This window comes from Astyanax mexicanus, chromosome 19, assembly GCF_023375975.1.
Source record: "Astyanax mexicanus isolate ESR-SI-001 chromosome 19, AstMex3_surface, whole genome shotgun sequence".
NCBI lineage: Eukaryota > Metazoa > Chordata > Actinopteri > Characiformes > Acestrorhamphidae > Astyanax > Astyanax mexicanus.
In genome coordinates, this window is record NC_064426.1 from 1,400,836 (window position 1) to 1,418,309 (window position 17,474).

General features: G+C 37.8%; 1 protein-coding gene across 1 annotated transcript; it reads left to right on the forward strand.

Annotated features, from left to right (window-relative positions):
* The first annotated feature begins 11,601 nt into the window (after window positions 1-11,601).
* On the forward strand, window positions 11,602-16,243 carry si:ch1073-303k11.2 (LRRN4 C-terminal-like protein). The gene is made up of 2 exons (XM_007260318.4): window positions 11,602-11,776; window positions 13,830-16,243. Exon 2 carries the CDS (start codon window positions 13,837-13,839, stop codon window positions 14,584-14,586), a length of 750 nt encoding a protein of 249 aa, XP_007260380.3. The 5' UTR covers window positions 11,602-11,776; window positions 13,830-13,836; the 3' UTR covers window positions 14,587-16,243.
* Window positions 16,244-17,474: the final 1,231 nt, after the last annotated feature.

Below are 17,474 nucleotides of genomic sequence, written 5' to 3' on the forward strand. Positions count from 1 at the left end.
ATTATCAATTATATCTATCCTCATATGTATTTCTTATAAATGTTAGCATTAAACCACTCCCACTGTTTTTTTTTTGAGCATTCTGTGGATTAAATGGAATTCTGTGCACTGCATTTTAAAAGTCAGCTGAAGAGACAGTTTTTATAAACTATGTTTAAAATGATTTCTTATCTGGGTTACTTTCTTTTTACCTTACTTTTATTTTAATCAACTTACTTTAGTACTTTATTATGGAAGCCCATTTCCGCCACCTGAAGAAAAAAAACGTCCTCAACTAAGTCATAATTATGAGATAGAAAAGTCATAATTATGAGATGACTTTTTATCTCATAAATATGACTTACTATCTCATAATTATGACTTTTTTATCTCATAATTATAACTTACTATCTCATAATTATGACTTAGTATCTCATAATTATGACTTACTATCCCATAATTATGACTTTTCTATCTCATAATTATGACTTACTATCTCATAATTATGACTTTTTTTATCTCATAATTATGACTTACTATCTCATAATTATGACTTAGTATCTCATAATTATGACTTACTATCTCATAATTATGACTTACTATCTCATAATTATGACTTTTCTATCTCATAATTATGACTTAGTTGAGGACGTTTTTTTTTCTTCAGGTGGCGGAAATGGGCTTCCATACTTTATAGCTACAACCTTTTACATTTTTATATTGCATGCATGGAGCAGAAATGTTTCAGTAAAAGGCAGCTTTACCTTTAAACAGACCCTATGGTAGCACTTTTTGACAAGGTAACACAAACTGACAGGACACCGGCGCAGGATTTTTCCAGGATTTACTCCCGGGATCAGAAAGCAGACACCAACCCCGCCCACTCGCCTTAATCCATGCAAGCCCCGCCCATTCTGCAATGTGATTGGCTCGCCAGATCGCCCTATTCCGCTGTTACTGGAGAGCGCTGTCCGGCAGAAAGATATCAAGAGGCTTTTTCTATTCTATTCTATTCTATTCTATTTAATTTGGTGGATGTTATCTTATTTGTATTATTTTAAACAATCTCTATATTATGCAGTTATAAGTGCAGCATTATTATTATATTATTATTGTTATTATCTTAGAATCCTGTATTAATGACTCTTACAGTTCTGATCACAAATACAATTTCCTAGATTACCATTTCTACTCTAGTTTCACTGTGACGCGCCTTACTGCGCCTATAGGATAATTTACAGACATTATAAGCCAATAGAATTTGTTGCTGTATGTGATACTGTCACTTTTTAGAAACTGTTGTTTAACAGACCCCAATCTGTCTGTTTATTTTTTTTATAAATTTATTTATTGACAACATTAATGAGTTAACACAGTAATCAATCAATCAGTCAATCAAATCAATCAATCAACCTTTATTTAAACTCTGAGTACATTGAGGGTGGCCTTTATTTACAATGTAGCCAAGCAAATACACAGGGAAGGGACTGTCAAAGGAAAAAGAATAAATAAATAAAAAGACCCAGCATTTTAATAAAATATATAAGATATTGTAAAGTAGGATATAAAACAAATCAGATAATTTTTTTAGTAAGAATCATAAAATCATATGTGAAGAAAAATCATAGATAATAAAAATAATAAAAATTTAACTATATATGAATAAATAAAACTATGTTATAAACACAAAAATAGTAAAAATAAATACAAATACCTTATTACTGAGTGGACAGCTCAGTTATTGAATAATCAAAAATTTTCTTTACACCCTGCTGCCAGGTCGGTTTGGTCATCCCTTTTCCACTGAAAGGGAAATTTAGTCTAGGACTAGACTGAAGTGTAAAAGTGTTTTTACACTTTTTTTATATTTACTAAAAACATTTTTGAGTTGAGTTTGTGCTGGTGTGGTGTCAGTTCCTCCTCTTAAACACTAGGGGGCGCCACCGCTTTACTAAAACAGAACAGAAACAGGAAGTTTACAGTATGAATTTGAGTAAATAAGTTACAGCAGAGAAATTACTGGAGCATAACAGCTCTAACCTTACAGTTATAGTACAGTTTCTGAACTTTTAATTAAGTAAGAATGTGATATACATATGGAGCATAAATATGATATGAGTATTTGAATAGGAACGTTTAATTTAATTTAATTTAATGTAATTGAATACTTTAAAAATATTTCATGGCATAATTAACCAATTATATTTTTACCAATTATTTTGTCTGTTTTGAACTTGTGAAGTAAAGATATATGCTATTTCAAATTAACTTTTTTTTAAAAACAATCTGTTTATAAGGTGTAATAAAGTCAAATTTCACCATCTTCCAAATTAAACCCAAAAATCTTTGTTATTATTCTAATTTATAGGCGGAGTCTTAGCGGAGTCTTAATGAGTGGGTTGGGTAGTTGGCTGTGTAAATTGTGGAGAAAATGTGAAAAATATTAGAAATAAAAAAAAAAGAATTGTAATTTATGAATTATGCCATTAAATGACTAAAAACTCCTTGTATACAGTCCACACACTTTTACTATAATATTTTATAATAGTTTCAAATAATTTCACTCTAGTGCAGTTTCTGGTTATTTAATTGGCTAAATTGTGACAGCATTTTAGTACATTACATTTTGTGTCCTTATAAAACACCCCAAGTACAGTTTCTTTAATATCAGTTGAGGTAGGTTGTAATATAGAACCCACACTTTCACTATAGTAGTGTGTGATGTAGTGAAAGAGTGAAAGGACAGGGCAGATGGTTTCCAGATGTTCTCGGTTCTCCCACCGTTTTCACAGGGAGGTATTTTTAAATCAGATACTCAGATACACCCCCACTCTGCCCCAGAGAGCGCAGTAATGCAGCAGTCATGCAGCCAGCGACGCCTGCAGCCGGGGAAACCCACGCAGCCAGATTGCAGAAACAAAACCTAGACATACGTCATCAGACAAGTTTCAACACCTACTGTAGAGCTGGATCAGATCTGCACAAGATTTCTACAGATTTCCCCTGAAATAGTACTTATTATTTTAACTGTTGGTGTGTTTCACCACTGAATTGTGTTTTAAAAATTCAGTATTTACTCCTTTTTACTCCTTTATTATTAGAATCTCCTCTAGGTGGCGTAATAAAGCACCACAGTGAGAGCTAGCCAGGCTAAAGTACAGCTTCCAAACATGGTGGAGGTAGTTTTACACACTGTTAGTTACTGTAACTAAGACCCTCAGAGTAAAGTACAGCTTCCAAACATGGTGGAGGTAGTTACACACACTGTTACTGAAACTAGGACGTCCAAGAAATTTATATGTAGGTTCATTTTTGACACTGATCAGGGCTGGGATTCCCTGAAGCATCTTAGCGACGGTTCAACAACAAACATCAATTAATCTTAACACAAGATGCTCTTAAGTCCATTAAAAAATACATACACTCATTTTGAACATGAATGTAATTACAGTTTTGAGCTTTTTAAACAATATTAACACATTTAAATAAACTTAAAATAAGAATAAAAAAATTATTTTTGGAGAAAACATTCATTATTTAATAAAACAGACATGTGAAGCATTCTACACCAACAGCTTTGTACCAACTGTTAAGCATGGTGGTGGGAGCATCCTGCTCTAGGGCTGTTTAGCTGCCAGTGGAAGTGATGAATGGAATAATGAAGACAACTAGAGAGATAAAACGTTTGTTTAAAAAAAGAAAAATTATCAGTCTAACTGTTTGGAAAGTGTAGCTGCTGTTGATCCACTGTGTTTTATCAAGTCCAAAGTCAGTTCAGTGTTTTCCACTTCTTTTATGGAGATGCTGATTTCATTTTCCAGCAGGACTTGGCACACTGCCCATGCTGCCAAAAGTACCAATTGGTCTTTATATAATATTTTAATTTCCTGATTTAGACACTGATTTTTGGGTTTTCATTGGCTGTAAACCATAATAATCATCAACTATCTGCTTTGGAAAAATATCTATTAAAGCCCAATATTTCCATGACGTTCATGCCCATGCTGAGCTCATGCCAACTTCCCACGGCAGCTGTACGTGGGCATGGGGTCAGACCAGAGCAGGAAAACGATACCACCACAGAACAGTATCTAATGCAAGAAATAAAAACAGAACCTCTGTCTGAACGGGGTTTTCCATTTCAAACAAGCAATTTTTCAGTTTTAGTCATCAAAACCAAAATATCTGAATATAACCCAGAGTGTTATATGAGAAATATGCATTAATATAAATATTAATATAACCGATTTATTATCTCAAGGGGTTCTCAGTGCATTTTTTGGTGCTGACTTGACTTTGGTGATTTGGGACGAGCTGGAGCTTAACAGCATGAAAAAAAGCAGCAACTACTGTTTAACAACGCTCATCGCTATCTTACCCCCCACCAACAGTCTATTTTCACTCCTATTTTCCTGCTGTCTGGTTTAAACAGCAGCAGATCTTCTGAATATATCTACACTGATGGGCGTGGTGTTCTGGAAATGAGGTGTGTTCAGGTACATTTCTGGAGTTTTGCTTGTTTATCTTGGTAACAGAAAACACAGGAGCTCCACTGACTGAATACAACCTAGACAGATGCCAACAGTCAGACGTTCATCGCTATCTCGGTAACACAGGCGCTGTGCCGAGCCGAGCGTACACCCCCACTTATTACACACACATGAACACACAGCAGCACAAACCCAACTTTTACATCAACAATAAACAGAATAGTAAATAAAATAACATTGCTGTTCCCGTAAATGAGCTGCTGGAGCTCCTTCACAGCGTCAACCAGCAGCTCAGTTTCCTCTGCTGAGAAGAGTTTGTTGAACACGTCCAGGTAGCTGCACCGTTACAATAGCAATCCACCAAAGACAGAGCTCACCTGATCTACTCTTAAAGAGAATGATGAGCAAGAGACACTCTGATTGGTTTATTTCACATTACGCCCAAAATTAACTAACCACACTCAAGATAATTATTTATTACATGCCTTTTGCTTGTTTCGAGTCGCACAAGATGTACTTTTCCAGATGTTACGATAGCAAAGACACTGATACGCCCTAAATCACGCTGCATGGTGCACTATTGGGGGTTTTAATGATTTGGCTTGTAAGTCAGGGGTTGAGGTAATAAAGGATAATTCAGACATTGTGACTCAGAGCTTCAGAAAAGAAAAACTGATGAAATCTGATCATATGATCATAAGTCCAGCTTTACCGTCAGTCAGTCATTCAGACACGTCTGCTTTAATCATCATCAGAACTGAGACTGTGAATAGAGAGGTGTGGGTGGAGCTCTTACTAATACTAATAATTCTAATGGGAAAAACTGACTGTAACTGAATCTCAGTCTGTATGAACACAGAGTTATTTTAGTAACAATGGATTTTTTCTGATTTTTTCCTATAATAATGAGTCGAGTACAACAGTTTTACCCCCATTATTATGTCACAATAATAAAGTACAGTAGTATATTCCAAAAAACCTATTTGGAGTACCACAGCAACCACCTGGGATTTTATAAGAACTGCCAACCACCTAGCAACCACCTAGCAATCATTAAAGAACACTATAAGGCTGTTAACTTGCAACACTGTAGCGCACATTTAGTATTCACTTAGCAACATCATAGCAACCATCTGGCTCATCAAAGATCCAAACTATACCACTTCATCTGTTAAACATGGTGGTGGGTGTGTTCTGAAATCTACAAGAACATTTTTCATACCTTTTTATGTAGTAGTCTTAAAGGTTTGATGCATTTTCCCATCCCAGTTATGTTCCTATCAGCCAAATCTATTTAAACATATTAAATGATGTTGAGGTCTGGACTCTGGGGCTTGGTCAGTGATATATATATCACATTAACTCACCTCAACATTTCTTTTGCAATTATCTAGTCCCTTATAGGCAGCGTGGAAAGACTTTCATTGTTTTTTTTTTTACCTGACAGGGATATACTTTAGAGTAGTCTGAGGTGAAATGAGTTTTGATGGGAGCCATGACGCTCCTGAACGCATCCCATCCAGGAGGGGAAAAAAAACACTTCCCACCCACACTAAAAACTGATTGGCTGACTTATAGACTCTTTGTAGAGAACAGGCAGACAATTAGACTTCCGCAACTTCTGTGAGACCTGGGAAGTTTGTGTTATATTCATATTTTTTGGAGTGATTAACTTTTTCCTTTAACTTTTGTATGGACTTTTGTTTAACAGAGGTTTTTAATAAAATGAAATATAATTTGGCATGGTCAGAGGAGAGCTGAACCATATGAAGTTAAAATTGTTTGTTTTAATCCTTTCATTTTTATTTTCTCTGCTTAAAATAGAGAGCTGGAGAGTGTCAGCAGAGCAAAGGTCAGGAAGGTCAAGAGGCCGTCAGCTTATTTCCTGCTGCTCGGATTCTTTTAATCCTGAGAGAGAAGAAGAGAGAGATGGAGAGACAGGGAGAGGGAGAGAGAGAGAGACAGGCTGGGGAAGTGAGACGTTATGTAATCCACAGGAGGAGAGAAAGAGCAGCGTCTTTAGATAGAATGAGGTTTATCAGTGTTTTAAGACGGGGGTAGACAGGTAATAGAGAGAAGTTACTGAAAAAGCAGAATAAACACTTTTATTATTCCTTATTTCAGAAGAAACTTTAAATAAGAACAGCTGTCCCAATATGTTGTCCTCATATGTGAATGTACTATATGTTAAAAAATGAATATATGATATATACGACAGCTTCTTATCATATATTATACAGCTATAATCTGAGGAATGCTCTTTATTACACACTAATATAAACATGAACATCACGAAACACGAAAATGTTCAGTATGGATAATCTACAATATAAACATAATAAATAATACGCAGTCAGTTAAATCTACCATATATGTAGCTCTTGGGGTGAGTTATTTTTATAGAATTAAGTGTAAATAAGTGTGAATAAGTGTGAATAAGTGTAAATAAGTGTGAATAAGTGTAAATAAGTGTGAATAAGTGTGAATAAGTGTGAATAAGTATGAATAAGTGTAAATAAGTGTGAATAAGTGTGAATAAGTGTAAATAAGTGTGAATAAGTGTGAATAAGTGTAAATAAGTGTGAATAAGTGTGAATAAGTGTGAATAAGTGTAAATAAGTGTGAATAAGTGTGAATAAGTGTAAATAAGTGTGAATAAGTGTGAATAAGTGTGAATAAGTGTAAATAAGTGTAAATAAGTGTGAATAAGTGTGAATAAGTGTGAATAAGTGTAAATAACTGTGAATAAGTGTGAATAAGTGTGAATAAGTGTGAATAAGTGTGAATAAGTGTAAATAAGTGTAAATAAGTGTGAATAAGTGTGAATAAGTGTGAATAAGTGTAAATAACTGTGAATAAGTGTGAATAAGTGTGAATAAGTGTGAATAAGTGTGAATAAGTGTAAATAAGTGTGAATAAGTGTGAATAAGTGTGAATGAGTGTGAATAAGTGTGAATAAGTGTGAATAAGTGTAAATAAGTGTGAATAAGTGTAAATAACTGTGAATAAGTGTGAATAAGTGTGAATAAGTGTGAATAAGTGTAAATAAGTGTGAATAAGTGTGAATAAGTGTGAATAAGTGTGAATAAGTGTGAATAAGTGTAAATAAGTGTGAATAAGTGTGAATAAGTGTGAATAAGTGTAAATAAGTGTAAATAAGTGTGAATAAGTGTGAATAAGTGTGAATAAGTGTAAATAAGTGTGAATAAGTGTGAATAAGTGTGAATAAGTGTGAATAAGTGTAAATAAGTGTAAATAAGTGTGAATAAGTGTGAATAAGTGTGAATAAGTGTAAATAACTGTGAATAAGTGTGAATAAGTGTGAATAAGTGTGAATAAGTGTGAATAAGTGTGAATAAGTGTAAATAAGTGTAAATAAGTGTGAATAAGTGTGAATAAGTGTGAATAAGTGTAAATAACTGTGAATAAGTGTGAATAAGTGTGAATAAGTGTGAATAAGTGTGAATGAGTGTAGGAGGTATGTGGGAACGTATGTTTTGTCTGTTCTCACACACACACCTCCGTACACCCCGGTGTGTTTAACTAGTTACAATTAATCCCATCTGTCCCACACACACACACACACACACGCACACACACACACACATTCCCCGTAAAAACCCCGACCCACGCTGGGTCTGACTCACACTAATCATCTATTGACTTCAGGACCACCAGATTCACATGGACCGGCCGGTACTTGGATGTATTCTTTAGTATGAAAGACCTTTATAACTATATTCTTCTATAAAATCCTTTTATATAGTTATATAAAATATCATATTATGTATTTAGTCCCCCGTGGGCAATTCTAAAATCTGACACAAAATTCATAGAAAGAAACATAATGTTTTTTCCCCACTTAGCTGCCTTGTGCTGATCCACATCACCCTAGGAGTGATGTGGGAAAAAAGAGAGAGCACCATCTACTGTACCCACCCAGAGAGAGCAAGGACAATTGTTCTCTCTCAGGGCTCCAGCAGCTGATGGCAAGCTGCTTGACCGGGATTTAAACCAGTGATCCAGCACTTTGGACCGCTGGACCACTCAGTGGCCCACTGCAAACATTTTGAACCTAGGAAATGTGTATATACATATACATACATAATAAAACTTTTCTTTTAACAAATGTATTCAATCCATTAGAAGTATGATATGTACTTTAAAACGCCATATATAATATTTATAGTGTATGTTAAATAAACAATCAATCAAACAACATCACAACAGTATACTAAAATAAGCCACGCCCCAATTCACTGAGATGTTCTGGCAAAAGTGCAACCGTAAATACAGAACGATTGGCATCCTGTAATTGTTAATTTGGGTGAGGTTAAAGCAGCACTAGGTAGGATTTCCTTGATTTTTGATTTTTTTAAAGAAGTAAAATTACAGCTTGAAACTCACTGCAGCACTGCATTGAGGTGTAATAGGAGGAATAGCGGTGCTCTCGTGTCTGTGCTCCTCTGAGCTCAAACCAGACTTTGTAAGTTTTCGGCCGCGACCAACGCTCGCGAGAACTGCGACCTGCTTTCCGACCTTTAGTTCTAACAGTTCTACAAGGACTCCTGGTTCATTCTTTACAAACTAACATACAGACACTCTGGCAGAAGCTGGAAAGAGACCGAATATGTCTGTGAAAGCCAGAAAACGAGAAAGAGAAACTAACCCGCCTGAAACATTTATTACACTCTACAACTGTAGGGGGAGCTCACGAGCACAAAGTCTTAATCCTATCTAGTGGAGGTTTAAGATGATAGCAGATCAGAAATTATGTGTAACTATAAAAATTAAAGGTTTTTGAACCCTAGAAACCCTGAAATCGGGTTGAAAGCGCAGAGCTAAGACGAGTTATTTATTATGAAAGCTGGAACATCTGCGTTCTGAACAAAAGACAGCAGCCTGACGGATTACACAACTAAAGAAAACAGCACCAGCAGCGCTGCTGTTCTTATCTCATTACTGGGTTTATTTGAAGTGCGGGTCTCGCTGTGCTCCGGCGGTTCTGAAAGGCCCGGTCCGGACCGGTACGAGTCTCAGCAGCGCCGCTGACGGGAAACGAGGGCGAAGCCGCGCCCTTTAACCCCGATGCTGGCGTCTGCGTCTGTGCAGGCTGTTATCTCTACAGGAGAGGGTAGTCAAAACAGAGAGTGAGTCTTCAGCCGGGCGGGGCGTGTCAGAGCTCTGAGTAACCCACAGGTGAGTAAAGCCCCGCCCACATACAGGTAATGAGACACAGGTCTGATGTCAGTGCAGATCGGGGCTGATTTTCTGTGTTTATCGTGTTCAGACTCGACTGCACTTTACAACACACACTCCTCCAGCCCTCCACTGGAGGAATGCCACCATGGGGGTCTATAGAAATAAACACACGCTGAATACACACACACACACATGTAGACACACACACATATACACACATTCTGAAGCTAAGGTTTCACACAAAACAACTGATGCTAATAATTAAAATCAGACACTGATTTAACAACAGTTTTATCACAGTCATGTTCACACACGCCTGTTTTATTCCCTGTAATTATTATTTTATATATGTATATAAATACCAGTATGCACTAATGATGTGTGCATGTAACAATGTGTCACATGTTGATTACATATACATGTTATAAGTATACATATATCTATCTATGTAATAATAATGTGTTACATACAGTATTATATTATAAATATATGTGTAAATACCTACAGTATATGTAATATTATATCCAATACATTCTACTAGGCTTGTAACTAATAATCATGATATCATCTATTGTGTTTATTTGTATTTGTGTTTTCATAACATACCGTACACACAGTGTGGACTAAAATAGGTGAACAAATGAGTATATAGTTCCCTAAGTAATTATGATAAACGATTAATTCAAAATATGTTGTCTGTAAAAAGTGTATAACTGATTTTATGCTATTCTGTTATCATTATGTCAGTGGCATTTAATAGTCTTAAAATGTAAAAAAATATCGAGTATCACAATAATTTCTGGGACAATATATCGTCCACAAAACAATCTTATCTTATCATACATACTACATAAAACTCACACTCATCATAAACAATTAGTTTTATCCAGAAGGAAGTGTGGGTTTGTGATGCTATTCAAAAGGAACAATAAATGATTATACATTTATTCGGATATTTAGGGTCATATTTATTGATCCACACATACAGAATAAGTGTGTAATGCATGTAGAGAGTTGTAGAGGCTCCTAATGTCCCTCCTGTGATAATCCATCCCATAATAACTCCAGTATTCTCTATATACAGTAGCTGCAGATTGAGACAGAACTGAACTGAACTGTGTACAGAAGAAGCAGAAATGAAGGGACTGTCCTCTCTGTTACTGTGAATCTACACAGAAAAACTTTACAAACTGTGTAAACACTGTGTAAACACACACCCCCCACACACACACACACACACTCTCACACACACACACAAACACACACTCTCACACACTCTCACACACCTGATGTGTTTGAGCTTGTTTTCACTACAGAGAGAAATTAACATTCACAGCCCTACTCTCCTCACCCCACAGCTGCCAGCCTGAGAACCAGAGAGAATAAAGGAGAGAGAGAGAGAGAGAGAGAGAGAGCGGGTGAAAGAGTGAGAGAGAATAAAGGAGAGAGAGAGAGAGAGAGAGAAAGAGCGGGTGAAAGAGTGAGAGAGAATAAAGGAGAGAAGCACATGGAGAGAGCAAAAAACACCAAAAGAGTGAGAGTAAGAGAGAAAGAGGATGAGAGAGAGAGAGAGAGAGAGAGAGAGAGAGAGAGAGAGAGAGAGTGGGTGAAAAAGTGAGAGAGTGAATAAATAAGAGATTACCAATCCGAAGGAGTGAGAGAGAGAGAAGAAAGGAGAGGGCCACATGGAGAGATTTAAGATCTAAAAGAGTGAGAGAAAGAGAGAGAGAGGGAGAAGGAGAGTAGGTGAAAGGTAGAGAGTAAAAGAGTAACAGAGAGAATAAAGGAGAGTTTACAAAACAGAAAGAGAGAGACGGTGAAATAGTGAGAGAGAGAGAAAGAGAGAGAGAGAGAGAGTGGGGGCAGTAGTAGTAGCTGGGAGTCAGGCATGCATGGAGGAGGCTGGAGTGGTGAGAGACAGAAAGAAAGAGGGAGGAGGGTGGGAAGGATGGAGGGAGGGGACACTTCTCTTTCAGTGGGAAGAAAAGAGGAAGGTGGAGGACAAGTGCTGCTCAGAGAGAGACAGATCAGAACCCAGACAGAAGCTCTGGAAGCTCTTCGTGTCGAGCTGGAGGATCAGAACCACGTGAAGCTCGTTTCTACAGGTACGTACTGATCTGGGTGCACTGCAGCTCCAGACCTCCAGAACAGGGTCTGAGATGTTTGAGGTTCAGGTTTGAACAGGAAGATGCTGCTGTTTTAGTGTCTTAGGCTCTATCTGAACGGGTTTAGTATCTCAGGGGAACATCTGTGTAAAATATTTCACACTTCTACTCTTCTAGTGATAAAACTCCTGCATCCGGACTGCAGTTGAACAAAATAGGAGGATCAGTGAGTTTTTAGGCTTTTTTTAGGATCGGTCACATGACATCGCAGCGATCAGTAGCTCCTCCATTTCCACTCGCTGTTGTGTTTTTAACGTGGATCTCTGTGGAAACGTGTCCATAGTGTAACTATTTAATATCTATTTTAATAAATGTGAGGAGACGAAACTCAGAGATGTGCGTCCGGACGGGACTAAAATTACCGGAGTAAAACAGTAGATAATTCAGCCTGTAATTTTCTCAGAGGACGTCTGAGAAAGAGGATAAATGACCCCATTATCAGGTCCGGATAGGGCTTTTGGACCTTTTTAGGTCGACCATCTTAAAGAGGAATAGATGAGTGTGAGCTCAGACATTGGGTTTTTGAGTTTTTTGAGTTTTTGGGATTGGTGATCAGTGAATAAAGGGGGTGAGGAGCTGGTTTGTGTCCAGGTTCCCACAGAAAGCGTCTGGCCCGGAGCCTGAGGGGGTTCCAGGATGGAGTATCTCACGAGGCGCTGGCCTGAGTGCTGCTGGGATTAAGAATAGACCCTGTGTTTACTTTACTGGACGTGTAGCTCCATCTATGGAAACAGATGGCTGTTAGTAAATCAGTGTTCAGCTCTGAGCAGCACTGGATCAGTTCTCTGTCGTCGTCATTTGATGGTCTGGTGATGGATGGATTGGTTCTTGGTCTGAGCAGGTCTGACCTACACTTTAGATTTATTTACTAAGGTGAACTGAGATGCTGAAATGCTTCTAAATAAATTTTGAAAGAATTAATACATTTAACCTGCAAAAACTCAACAAATTGGGCATTTTAGTGCTAGTCAAAATAAAATAATATAATAAATACAATTAATCGTAATGAGGAAATTCACCCTATGTGTTTAATACACACTCTTATAAAAAAGGAGCTACAGAGGGTTCTGGGAGTGATGGGTGATGATTCTGTGGATGTAAAGAACCTTCTAAAAATTCTGCTTTATACTACTATATTATATCTTAGTATCTCAGTCCTTTCCTCTGATCTCACATCACAGCAGGGCCTAACCACCCCTCACACACACACACACACACTCGCCTTGGTGTTGGGCTGGTAGAAGATAATTAAATATCATGCTGTGGGGAAGTGAATGGATCACTGGAGCGTTCCAAAGCATTCACACTCCCCCAATACAGAAAAAAATCAGTCAGAACTGAACAGATCGTTCAGAACAGCGTAATCCTTCACAAATTTTCTCTTTGAAACACTTTTTGGATCAGATCTTTTATTAAGGGCCAGTTATTAATTTAGTGCATTTTCACGCCAGCCTTTTTTCCGGAGTCAGTAGTGTTTGCTTACTCTGTGAGTTTGGTGAAAGTGTGAAATCTGGTAGAGATCCAGATTAATGATCTCTGGTTCTCCTGAAATCAGTGGTCTGAGCTTTTCTTCAAGTGGACTCTTCTCTGGTCAGTTCCTCTGCAGCTGTAGAAGCTATCTGCTCCCTGTACTGCGTCTGCGGTCATGCGCTTCATTTTTATTTCATCAGTATATTCCAATAAAACACATTGGAACGCATATACAGTAATAGCAAGGTGATAAACGATTGTCTCACTCTTGCTTGCATGAAGATGGAGCTAATCTTCATTGTTTTGAGTGTTTGTATCCAATAGAAACAATACAAAAAGTGAATTGGCGAAGCTTTAGTGGAATTTCATGCAGAAATAAGATGCTTGGAGTTCGATCCATGGTCGATCAATTCAATCCATGGTTTGGATGGTTTAGATTTCTTGTGTGTGAAAACAAACCAGCCCCTTGAAAAGTTAAAAGATTAGACCTTTTAATATCTTCTTCTCTTCTTCTGTTTCTCAGATTCAAGATGCTTCTCATGTCAAATGTCTTCCTCTTCCTGATGTCCTCCTTGGTGGGCATCCTCTGGGCGGCTTCGGTGAGCCCCTCGGCGTCCCAACCTCCGGTGACAAAAACGCGTGTCCTCTACGTTGAGGTTGAGGACGACTACGATGAAAAAACCTCTGAGCCGCCTGTTAAACCTGGCGTCCCCAGGTTAACCACCGCACAGTTCTCGCCGCAGGAGTGCGAGTACGACCCCTGCGTGGTACCAAAGGTTCCCTGCGCCGTGCTCTCGGCCCAGACCAAGTGCTACTGTCCTGGGCTCACCGGCCCGGACCAGCTCCCGGAACCTCCAGAGCTGCGTGAGCTCCGGCAGGGGGAGTCTGGAGCGGTGGAGGTCCACTGGTGCGCCCCGCTGTCCACTGTTACGCACTATAAGCTGGTGACGGAGGACGGGCACGGTCTCGGCTCCATTTTCGGGGAGTTATCTCGGAACGGGACGCTGCAGGGACTGAAGACCGGGTCCCGGGTGTGCGTGGTCGCTGTTAACGACGCCGGCTTCAGCGTGGAGACCGAGAAGTCCTGCTCTCGCTTTGAGCCTCTGCAGCCCAGCCAGGCTGCCCTCAGGGCCGGGGTCATCGCTGGGTGCGTCGGCTTCCTGGTACTGCTCTTATTGGCTGCGCTGTTACTATGGAAACGGAAGTCGTGCGGGAAGAGCACGACTATGGATGGCGAGGGGCTGAGGAATCCGTCATACAGCAACAGCGGAACGCTCTGATTGGGCGGAAGAAAGGGACAGCAAGGACGTCTTACACTGATTGGACGGTGAATGAAGTGCGAGGTGCGAGGTGGTTAAAGGTTAAGTTAAAGGGAATGCTAACGACGAGATAGCGTGGAATACTAAACAGTAGAACAGAGCACTACGAAGAAACACTGACACACTACAGGCCAGAAACTGTTCTTCTCTAACCTTTTTTAAACTCTCTTAAACTCCACCGGACCACCAGAAGATCCAGGGGATTTATTTGTTTCTTAATGATATAAATCTGGAACAATCAGAGATTTTGCATTATTTTGCATGTAGTTACTGAATAGTGATCCTTACCCATAGCATGTTCACGCTAGCAGGCGACAAATCACTTAAAGGGGCACTAATAAACCCCCTGATTTTATCTCAAATTTTAAAAATGCTAAAAAATATGAGAGGAGCAGTTTGGGAAGGGCACTGGGTGATGTATGGGTTTAGAGGAGGGGCAGGAGGGAGAGCTGATTGGCTAAGCTGCAGCAGCAGTGTGCCTCTGATAGCGGTGAGATGCATATGATTGGATGTCATCAGCAGGGGGAGGGCGGTATTATCGATTGACGGAAACATAATCCTCGCCTATAGCACAGCTGAACCTGAGGGGGCGCCGCAGAGGCGGAAATAAAGGTTTAAAGGTTAGGAAATGTTTATAAAAATTTAAGCAGGACTTAAATTATGTTTTAGGGTTTAGTGGCTGATCTATTTCACTCTAAACCCACTGTATTACACAGTCTAGACTGAAGAATTTCTGATGGTGATTCATAAATTAGCTGCAATTTAGTCTCAAACTCACCTTAATCCACGGCTAAGACCCGCCCCTCATGCTACACACCTGACACCTGAGCTCTCAGAGTGATCACAGGTAAATACACAACTGCTGCTGGAGTTTATTTAAACACTTCAATTTTCTGTTATTATATTTCGTCATTATCAAATATTGGAAAAAAGTAACAGGAATCGACTTAAATTCTGCATTTTGAAATTTAAAACAGACAATTATAAAAATCTAAAGGTTTGGAGGACATGAACTGATTGATTTGTATGAATGAAAATATAGATTTTATAAGTTAAAGGTTCAGAAAAGCACAAATGTTATGAATTTTATTCATCATTTGAAAGTTAAAAAGCATATTTTTAAAATATATTTTCTGTTTCTATTTCTGCAATTACAATTTGGATGTTCTGTTACATTTCTTATTAAATATAACATTTTTTAATGTAATGCTTAAATAGAAATCCTCAAAATTAGGGGGCATAATATCAGATAGAAAATAGCCAAAAATGCTGCCCTGTTATTATTATTAAAAAGAACCTCCTACAATCACAATAAATATAAATATCAGGTTTTTGATTATTACAAATTTACTGTCTATAATCTCCTTTATGGTCTGTTGTGTAACACTGCTCTGTATGTTCTATAAGTTATTATATAGTAATAATACTAATGATTTAGTTGTTGATTGTGTTTAATTGTTGGGAGCCTGGAGCTTCTGTTAGGCTTTATAGAGAATCAGCTGTATCAGAATCAGAGTCGCTGCTGGATGGTATGAAAGTTGTGTTCATGTATAGAAATGTTCATATTTGTTGTTTTTTTCCACAACTAATGTTTTTTTTAAATAAATTTGTAAAAAAAAAAAAACCTGAAATGATTCTTGTTATTAATTGTTTGAAACTTATATAGTTAAATTTATATAAAAAAAATTATACAGGTAATATATAAGAAGAATATATAGTTACAACAGGATTTGCCAGTTAAACCTATAATAAAATGACAATTCATGCGGTACAAAGTAATTGAGCTAGGTTTATACATGAGACTTGAGTGTTTATTTGAGTTTAGTTAAACACAGGTTAAGTGCCAACACTTAAACAATCTGCTTTTTTAAAGGTTTTTCCTTTTTACAATAGGTTAATTTTATTTTATTTTGTGTAGTATAAATAAACAAGATACTTATTTTAAAATGATCAGTTTCTCTGATTTTCCTGTTTATGATAGAAAAATGAGAAAAGGCTGAAATGACAAAAAAGATGCAGAGCGTTTCCTCAAAAAATGCAAAGGAAACAAGTTCATATTCATAAAGTTTTAATAGTTCAGAAATAATCAATATTTGCTGGATTAACCCTGGTGGTTTTTAATCACAGTTTTTTTTTTCATGCATCTTGGCATCATGTTCTCCTCCACCAGTCTTACACACTGCTTTTGGATAACTTTATGCTGCTTTACTCCTGGTGTAAAAATTTAAGCAGTTCAGTTTGGTGGTTTGATGGCTTGTGATCATCCATCTTCCTCTTGATTATATTCCAGAGGTTTTCTATTGTTTTTTTTTATCAGTTTCCTAATACTAATATTAATACTAAAAAGTTACAGCAATGTGAGTCCAGAATCGAGTAGAAAGTCTTCTAGCCAGTACAGTAGAGACAGTTACTCCAACAAAAGCAGTATAAATCCTTTAATACCCCTGATTTCAGGATATACAGGGAAAGAGCAGGTGTCCCAATACTTTTGTCCATACAGTGGTTCTTTGTTCTTCATATCTGTTACATGTATCAGCCTGTATTTCCACACATTCAGCTTTCTTACGCCTTAAGCTACTGATGTGGGTGTGAACATTAATGCACCTACACTCCTACACACTGTGTGTATGTGTGTGTGTGTGTGTGTGTGTGTGTGTGTGTGTGTATCACTCATTCAGTAGGCATGCAGATTTGGACAGCATCCTCTATCCCAGAGCTTTAATTTCATCACCTCCTCTTTTTAGGAGCAATGACAAGAAGCAATACAGCCAAAACATTAAAACCACTGCAGCTAAAGTGAAGATCATTGAGGATATATTAGGCAGCGAGTGAACAGTCAGTTTTTTGAA

What these genes read in the sequence shown, in the direction of transcription:
- si:ch1073-303k11.2 (XM_007260318.4), top strand. Translation starts at nt 13,837, where the DNA reads ATGCTTCTCATGTCAAATGTCTTCCTCTTCCTGATGTCCTCCTTGGTG.